The 9622-nt window shown below is 33.7% G+C and overlaps 1 protein-coding gene across 1 annotated transcript in view; it reads right to left on the bottom strand.

Moving 5' to 3' along the window:
* The window catches only part of CCDC73 (coiled-coil domain containing 73), a 151701-nt gene that overhangs the window by 30330 nt on the left and 111749 nt on the right, over positions 1–9622 (bottom strand). Inside the window, 2 exon segments of the mRNA XM_030917797.1 lie at positions 986–1120; positions 6664–6774. Coding sequence (XP_030773657.1) covers positions 986–1120; positions 6664–6774 — 246 coding nt within the window.

Below are 9622 nucleotides of genomic sequence, written 5' to 3'. Positions count from 1 at the left end.
TGTCTTAAACTTGTAGACCATATGATCATATATTATAGAAACTCCCAAAGTTCAACAAAAACAACTATTATAACAATAACTTAATTTAAGAATGAGGTCAATATACAAAAACCAATTGTACTTCTAAGCTGGGCATGGCAGTTCATCCCTGTAATCCCAGTTACTCAGGAGGCTGAAGTGGGAGGATCACTTGAGCCCAGGAGTTCATGTACAGCCTGGACAACATAGTAAGACCTTGTCTCAAAAAAATGTACTTGTATATATAAGCAATTAACAATCATAAACATTTTAAATACTGTTTACATTAGGATCCCAAGACATAAAATATCCAGGAATAAATTTAACCTAAAATTTCCAAGACCTATATGATAAAAACTATGAAACACTTCTGAGAGACATTTTAAAATATCCAAATAAACGGAAGCTATACCATGTTCATTGACTGGAAGACTCAATGCCAAACAAAACCCCACAGACTTTTAAAACAGAAATTGAGACACTGATTCTAAAAGTGATAAGAAAATATAGGACTTAGAATAGCAAAAAGCTGTTTTTGGAAAAAGAACAATATTGAAGGACTTAGCTATGTTTTATAGCTTCTTTAAAAGCTATATTAATAAAGACAGTGTTGTACTGGCTGAAGTATAGACATATAATCAATGGATCATAATAAAGAGTCCAGAAATAGATCCACATATATTTGATCAACTGATTTTCCAAGAAAGTACTAAGGTACAATGGGAGAGAAAATAGTATTTTCGACATATATTTGTGCTGGGACAATTGGAAATTCATATACAAAAATGACCTTCAATCCTTATGTCATACTGTATACAAAAATTAACTAAAAATGTATTAGAGACCACATGCATATACTCATTTTTTTAAAGTTGAGAAACTTAAAGTATAAAACAGGGAAAAAAAATCATAGTGACAGTCTTAATTTCTTTGATAGTTTGTACCCCACAACATACTTAAATTTTACCTGAAACTTTTTGTCTTCCTCAAAAGTTTTTTGATTGCATAATTTGTTATAATGTTCTTGTAACTTAATATGAGTTTCTTTAAGGGATGATAATTCATTTTTAATCTTATTAATTTCTCCATTAAGTTCTTCAGCCTATTATAAAATATAACCAGAATAAACAAGTATATCAAGTATATAAACATGTTTTGTCTGAAAATATTTCATTAACGAAAGTTTCAGGAAATAGTCAAAGAATCAAAACAATCACAAAGTCATTATTAATATTAAGAGCTACCATTTATTGGATTGGGCTGACTACTTAATAAGCATAATTGCATACTCATCAAAACCCTGAGGTATTATTATGCCCAATTTACAGGTAAGAAATGTGAGGCTCACAGAAGTTAAGTAACTTGTCCCAGATCAAGCAGATACAAAATAGCAGTGAGGATTTAATTCCAAAGCTAAATCTAAGGACTGTGTCCTTAATGACAACATTAAACTAACTCGTCTCATAAAACAAATTTATTTAAATTCATTTAAAAAAACAAAAAATTAAATTCATAAATAAGAACTTATGAATTTCACATTCTACAAGCATTATACTTTCATTGTTTTCTTAAAGTTTAATTTTCTTGTTACAAATTGCATATACAGATTTGAATTCCTCTAGATGAATACTAAGCACTAAGTGGTACCATAGAAACTGACATGTCAGCTGGATATTTATATCTATAAATTAGACTTTCACTCCCTATAAAATTTTGTAATCTTTATTTTGGGGGAAAGGAGTACTCTCACAGAAGTCTCAAATATGAGACAAGGTAAGTTCCACTGAGGAGAAAAATATCCTTTTGTCATGGAAAGGCATATTTGTGGTTTTATAAAAGTTTGAAAGTTTCTTATAAAAGTTTCTCTTGAATAATTTTAAAACTCCTACCACAGATTCATTCCACCACTGTTTGTAATATTCCTTACTACAAATACTATAATTACTATTCCTAATATTTTTATAATTAATATTCCTCTATAAAGCCCTATACAGAGGCCAGTAGATGTAAACTCATATTACTTTCTGTTCATTTCACTTATTTTTAATCATCTCTAAATCTATCTCTGCAAGGCATTTCTTCTCCAAGGCTAAACTTTCCATGTGTTCTTTATTCCTTCCTCTCCTATCTCCCTTCATCCTAATTCTAGAAATTTTCTCTTTCCTTCTGCCTCTCACACTATATCAGCATCTTCTCATCAGCCTATGAATATGCTATACTCACATTCCTAGTATTTTTTCCTCTTTGACCCAGCTCCTCTGTCCCTCTCACTTTTTTTTTTTTTAAGAGGGAGTCTCGCTGTGTTGCCCAGGCTGGAGTGCAGTGGCGTGATCTTGGCTCATTGCAACTTCTGCCTCAGCCTCCCGAGCAGCTGGGCTTACAGGCTTGCACCAACACGCCCAGCTAATTTTTGTGTTTTTAGTAGAGACGGAGTTTCACTATGTTGGCCAGGCCAGTCTGGAACTCCTGACCCTGTGATCTGCCCGCCTCAGCCTCCCAAAGTGCTGGGATTACAGGCGTGAGCCACCGAGCCTGGCCCTGTCTTTCTCATTCCTTAAAATAGAGTCTGTATTTGCTACGTTCAAATTCTAACCTATCACTCCTTAATAGCCTGACTTCTGCCCTCATTGTTCTACTGTTTTCTCAAGTATCACCTGAAAATTAGCAAAAGGATTTTTTCCAAGTCTCACACCATTTACTAGCTCTGTAACATTTGACCATGTTGACTACTCTGTTCTTGAAATAGCTTCCTTTCTTGACTTCCATGCTAGTACTCTCTCTTTATCCTCCTACCTTTCTTACTGGCTCCCTCTCCCCTCCTGCCCCCAAACACACACACACACACACACACACACACACCCCTCTCCTCTGTTTCTCTCTGTCTCTCTCTCTCTCTCTCTCTCTCTCTCTCTCTCTCTCTCTCACACACACACACACACACACACACACCCCACTCACAAAATGTTGGCTTTTCCCAAGGTTCTTTCTTCTTTTGTCTTGGCTCCTGGGATAAGAAACCCAAGTTTCTTTCTTCTTAAGCAGTCTTCCTTCAAGTGTTCCATTCTTTCCACAGATTATCTTATTTCACCTATAACTTCAAATTTCACCTTTATGCTAATAAATCTTAAATCTATATCTCCTCCCCAACCTCTCTCCTAAGATTAGATTCACATCTCCAAATGCATAGTATGCACTTCAAGCTAGATGTTGTGAAAGCACCATAAATTCTACAGTTCTCAAATTAAACTCATTATTTTCATCCACCAAATCTGCTTCTCCTTTTACATTCCTTAAGCTAGTTAATGATATTATCATTCTATGAGTTTTACTAACCTCAGAATCACATTTGATGTCTCTTCCTCTCCCAGTACCCATTTTATATAAAATGTCACTAACCATGCCAAGTCTACTTCCAAAATTCATCCTACCTCTATCCCTCTTCATTGTTCTATTGTCCTAATTCACACACTCATAGGTTCACGATTAGATTATTACAACATTCTTCTTATTGATTTCTTTCCATACAGCCATCCTCCACACTGTTGCAAGAATTATTTTTCTAAAACACAATCTGCCTGTGTCACTTATTTGTTTTAAACCCTTCAATGGCTTCCCATTACTTAAATTCTAATCTCCTAGTAAGGAACTCTTCAAAAGCTGATCTCAATCTGTATTTCAATGTCACATTCCACACATCCCATTTTTAATTCAGAGCAGACTATTTATGGTCCTTGAAAATGGACTTTCATGCCTCCATGATTGTTCTATTCTTTCTTAAATGAAATGCCAACAGGATGGAATGGGAAGGGTGGAGATGGGTACCTCTTGCTTAAATCCCATTTCATTGGCCAGGCGCAGTGGCTCATGCCTGTAATCCTAGCACTTTGGTAGGCCAAGGCAAGTGGGTTGCCTGAGCTCAGGAGTTCGAGACCAGCTCCTGGGCAACACAGTGAAACCCCACCTCTACTAAAATACAAAAAGTTAGCTGGGCGTGGTAGCATGCGCCTATAGTCCCAGGTACTCGGGAGGCTGAGGCAGGAGAACTGCTTGAACCCGGGAAGTGAAGCCTGCAGTGAGTCGAGATGGTGTCACTGCACTCCAGCCTGGGCGACAGAGTGAGACTCCATCTCCCTCACAATCCCCCCAAAAAAATCCTATTTCATTTTTCAAGGCCAAATTATAGAGTCATCTTTCCTCTAAAACTTTCTCAAGCCCAGCTAAAGAAAAATGATTTATTCTGTGCTTTCATATTACTTTGTTAATAATACTAAAAAGTACCTTGCACTATTGTGATTAATTACATAGTTATCTGTCCCTGCAGAGTGTAAGCTCTTTGATAATCCTTGTATTTTAGGCATCTTTGAAAACCCAGTGCCTAGAATAGTGCCTAACACATAGTATACGCTCGATAAGTGTTGTGAATTGAATTCTTTTTTTCCTTTTTTTTTTTTTTTTTTTTTTTTTTTGAGACAGAGTCTCACTCTGTTGCCTAGGCTGGAGTGCAGTGATGCAATGTCGGCTCACTGCAACCTCTACCTCCTGGGTTCAAGCAATTCTCTGCCTCAGCCTGCCAAGTAGCTGGGATTACAGGCGCCCGCCACCACACCCAGCTAATTTTTGTATTTTTAGTAGAGACAGGGTTTCATCATCCTGCCCAGGCTTGTCTTGAACTCCTGACCTCAGGTGATCCACCTGCCTTGGCCTCCCAAAGTGCTGGAATTACAGGCATGAGCCACCAAGCCTGGCTGAATTGAATTCTTTTTGTGACCTCCCATTCCCTAATTTCTGAACATTCTCACTTATTGTCTTTTTGTCTCTGTAAGAACCATTGGTTATATATCTAGTCAAAATAAAAAGATACACATAACATTGTTATTTTTAATATTTCAATGAACTTTAAATATACTATCTGATAATATGCAAGTTTTATTAGCATAGTATTTTCTTTCACTGTTTATTTTTTTGAATGACCAAATATGAAACAGCAGTTTATATGATTCGAATTTATTTTTATCAGTATCTTTGTTTTTTTAACCTATCTTGATCCAATCTCAGTAGCCACACTACTATTGTCCTTCACTCAAGAATGGTGAAAAACTTACAGAAGAAATACAATTAAAAAGTAAATGTGATCTCTCACTGAAGAAAACTCTTACAGAACCAAGGCAGCTTTTTCTTACTTATCTATATTCTGTTGAGTACAAAAGCATAATGGAAGCAAAATGATTGCAGAACTTAAAAATTCTAAGATGAAATCAACTTTATCCACATTTATAGATTGAGGCCTCACCAGTGAAACTGTTTATTTTTTCTTAATAGTTTTCTTTTTTTTCTTGAGAGAGGAGCATGGTTGTAGTCTCAGAGAAAATGAATGTTTAATTTTCTTAGCTAAACTGATCTTTTTTGTTTTGTTTTGTTTTGTTTGTTTGTTTGTTTTGCATGTTTGGCATATTTAAGTTTATATTTCCTTTTCACTTAAACAGTTTTCCTTATTCTGATAGCACCATTTCCATGGGCTTTTAAATATTGGGGATGAAAAGAAAATACAGGGATAAAATGTAGATTAACTGATGCTAAAATGAACATTATTATGCTTGTTGCTTAATGATAAACTGTACTAGCATACCAATTAAGGATTTTTTAGTATTCTGACAGAATTAAATACAAAATTTTTCTTAGATTTAAGTAAAACTTATCAAAACCATCAGCGAAGACTTGATCTCTCCAAACTATAAATTAAGAAAACATGTTAGTTCCAAAAGAATCAAATCAAGAGTTACTTAGGTAATAATTTGAATCAAACAAAATAATCTACAGGAAATATTATCAAGCTGGTATTTAGATATCCATTACTATAATATATTGTATAGTATAATTAGCACAAGAATCTAAAACATAATCATACTTTCCCAAAATATAGCTTCATAAACTCATAGTGACTTTCTACTCTGTCACTTATTTAAAAAAATTTTTAAATGCAATGAAAATTGATATTAACATGGAATAATCAGTTTTGGGGTCTACCAATATTTAAAGTGAAACTTTATATTTCATAACTTGAATTTACCTCATTTTACACTATTATCTACTTCGCTGAATTAAAATTTATTATAAAATAAACAAATATGATTTAAGGAAATAGTCATATTTAGAACATATAAACTCTTATGATATGTTGTTAATATGATAAAATGGTAATACTACAGAAATCAACTACTGCACACATGTTCTAAACATGGCTGTAATATAGCTCAACAAAACTGCTGAGAAAAGCAAAAGAGATCAGTTAATAATAGTATAATTATTTATTTTAATCATTTACTAAAATACTATGCAATGGTTTTATGAAAAAGTAAATTAATTTTTCTTTGTCACATATGGGAGCTCAAATTATATATATATATGCATGCATATATACACAAACATGTATTCCTGTGGTCTTCCATGCATAAAAGCATTACAGGGAATTTCATTAAATTTAGCTTTTAAAAAGCATTCACCTTTTTGGAAATACGAGACCAAGAAAAAAATGTGTCTGATTTTAGTCCTCTAATATTTTTGCAATATTTTCTTAGCATTTATAGTTATTTTAAATGTCTAAAACTATTTAAAATATTTTAATATTTTACTATTTAATAAACGTACATGTCTTTTCCAAGTTCCTAGTGCTTTTTCATGCTCGTTTTGAAGATTAAGAAACTTTTCTTCATTTTCTTTTACCTTCTCCCTTTGCAGCTCATTATCTCTTTCAAGGGTCTGCAATAAAATTAATTATCCAAAAAATAATCAATACCACATTAATGAATTTTGATGTGTTTTATGTTGCTTGGACCTTTGCTTCTAACATGCTGAAAGTGCCATACAGATCAGTGATAATGTGCTATCTCAACAATAATTTTCATAAATTAATGGAAAGGTGCTTATAGTTTAGCTAACAGAAAATAGGGGGAGGTTATGATAAAGAAATGGCTATAAAAGGGTATAAAAACATTGCCATTATTCAGTTTCACTGCATAACTTTTAATGTGCTGAAAAAGTAATATAAAGTACAGCACTGAAAAGTATGAAATGTAGCACAATCCAGCCTAACTCTACTAAAGAAATTTAACTACCATAGAACATTTTTTCCATTATCTGTTTATTTTAGAAATTAACTGGCTAGAAAACTCTTAAATATAATTTTCATTTTAATTTCAAATTAATACTTTTTAAGCATAACTTAAATATTTACCATATTAACTTAATTACTTCATTGAACTAACATAACAGAATCACTACCACACTCTCCCTCCCACAAAATAAACTTATAGAGTAAAAATACTACCACGTGTTTTATAAGACTAGGTTTTTAAAGCTATTAAATCAGTGTCATCAATATTATTAGGTTTTTCCAATGTCTGCTGATAATCCAAGTAAATTTCTATAAAAAGATAAACAGTGATAGAATTCCTACCTACACGCCTAATACATCTGGAATCTTTAAGTTGTTTACAGAGCTATGTACATTCAGGTTAAAAATGTCAAGCCACACAAAAGGATATTTTTTTAAAAAAAAAGTAAAGTTATTCTCTCAGTTTTCCTCCCCAGAAGTAACCACTTTAGCAGTTTCTTGTATATCTTTCCAGAAATTGCCTATATAACCATAAAAGTATGTAAAAATACATATATATTTTTAAATACAGATGAGACCATATCATATACTGTTCTGTCATCTGCTTTTCTTTTTTAAAAATGTCTTGCTTACTCTCCGTATTACATATATAAATCCATCTCATATGAATTCCATATTATTCATAGTACTCTATTTAGAGAATTCTCAGTTACATCTAGAGTATCAATATGCAAAGATAAATTATGTAAAATTATGGCAACATATCTAATATGTTCTGATAATTCCATCATTAGGTGATTTTGTCACTGTATGAAGGTCATAGTGTACGTACTTACACAAACCTAGATGGTACAGCCTACTAGGGCTATATGGTATAGCTTATTGCTCCTATGCTACGAACCTGTACAGCATCTTTCTGCACTGAGTAGTGTAGGCAATTGTAACACAATAGTATTTTTATAACTAAGGCTATCTAAATATAGAAAAGGAACAGGAAAAATGAGGTATAAAAGATTAAAAATGGTACACATGTAACTATATAAGGTACTTACCATGAATGTGGCTCTGGGTGAGTCAGTGAGGGAATGGCCAGTGAATGTGAAGGCCTAGGACATTATTACTCACCAACACAGGCTTTATAAACACTGTAAACTTATGCTACAATAAATTTTTTTAATTTTTTCTTTCTTCAATAATAAATCAAGCTTAGTTGACTTGATAAACTTTTTTTTTTAACTTTTTGACCCTTTTGAAATAACACTTAGCTTAAAACACACAGATTGTTCGTTCTTTATATTCTTATTCTATAAACTTTCTTTCTATTTTTAAATTTTTTTTTTTGAGACAGAGTCTTGCTCTGTTGCCCAGGCTGGAGTGCAGTGGCACAATCTCGGCTCACTGCAAGCTCCACCTCCTGGGTTCACACCATTCTCCTGCCTCAGCCTCCTGTGTAGCTGGGAATACAGGCGCCTGCCACCACCACGCCCAGCTAATTTTTTATGTTTTTAGTAGAGAGGGAGTTTCACCATGTTAGCCATGATGGTCTCAATCTCCTGACCTTGTGATCCGCCCGCCTTGGCCTCCCAAAGTTCTGGGATTACAGGTGTGAGCCACCACTCCCGGCCTCTATTTTTAAATTTTTACATTTTTCCTTTTTAAACATTTTGGTCAAAAACTAAGACACATCATCACAGCAGTATTCACAATAGCAAATACATAGAATCAACCTAAATGCTCATTAACAGTAAACTGTACCTCTGAACCTAAAATAAAAGTTAAAAATACATACATGTAACATAAAATTTACCAGTTTAACCATTTTTAGGTGTGTAAGTCAGGGGCACTGAGTATATTCACAATGTCATGCAACGATCATCACTATCCATGTTCAGAACTTTCTCATCATCTCAAATAGAAATTCTGTATCCATTAAACAGGAGTTCCCATTTCCCCTCCCCAATTGTTCGTTTTAACAAATACATATGTCATGTAACTCCCAGAAGATATAGAGAGCAGTTTTATTACTCCCAAAAGTTCCCTTGGGCCACTTTGCAGCACCCCTATTCTTCACTGCCCATCAATAATCTGTTTTCTGTCTCTCTAATTGTGGCTTTTGTCGAATGTCCTATAAATGGAATCACGGAACAACACTGTATGTAGTCTTTTGAGTCTGGTTTCATTTACTTAGCAAAATGCATTTGAGATTCATCCATTTTGTTGTGTGAATCAGTAGTTGGTTCTCTTTTACTGCTGAATAGTCTGTTGTATGGATGCACCATAGTTTGTTTATACATTCACCTCTGGGTTGAACATTTGTGCTGTTTCTAGTTTTTAATGAGTATTAATAAAGCCACTGTAAATATTATTTAAAAAACTAACACACAAACACACACATTAGCCTAGGCCTACACAGAGTCAGGATTATCAATATTACTGTCTTCCACCTCTACATATTTTCCCTCTGGAAAGTCTTCAGGGGCAGTAATACCCATA

The sequence above is a fragment of the Rhinopithecus roxellana genome, chromosome 15 (assembly GCF_007565055.1).
Source record: "Rhinopithecus roxellana isolate Shanxi Qingling chromosome 15, ASM756505v1, whole genome shotgun sequence".
NCBI classification, from domain to species: Eukaryota; Metazoa; Chordata; class Mammalia; order Primates; family Cercopithecidae; genus Rhinopithecus; species Rhinopithecus roxellana.
The sequence above is the reverse complement of the archived record's forward strand: the minus strand, read 5'-3'. Positions and strand labels throughout refer to the sequence as shown.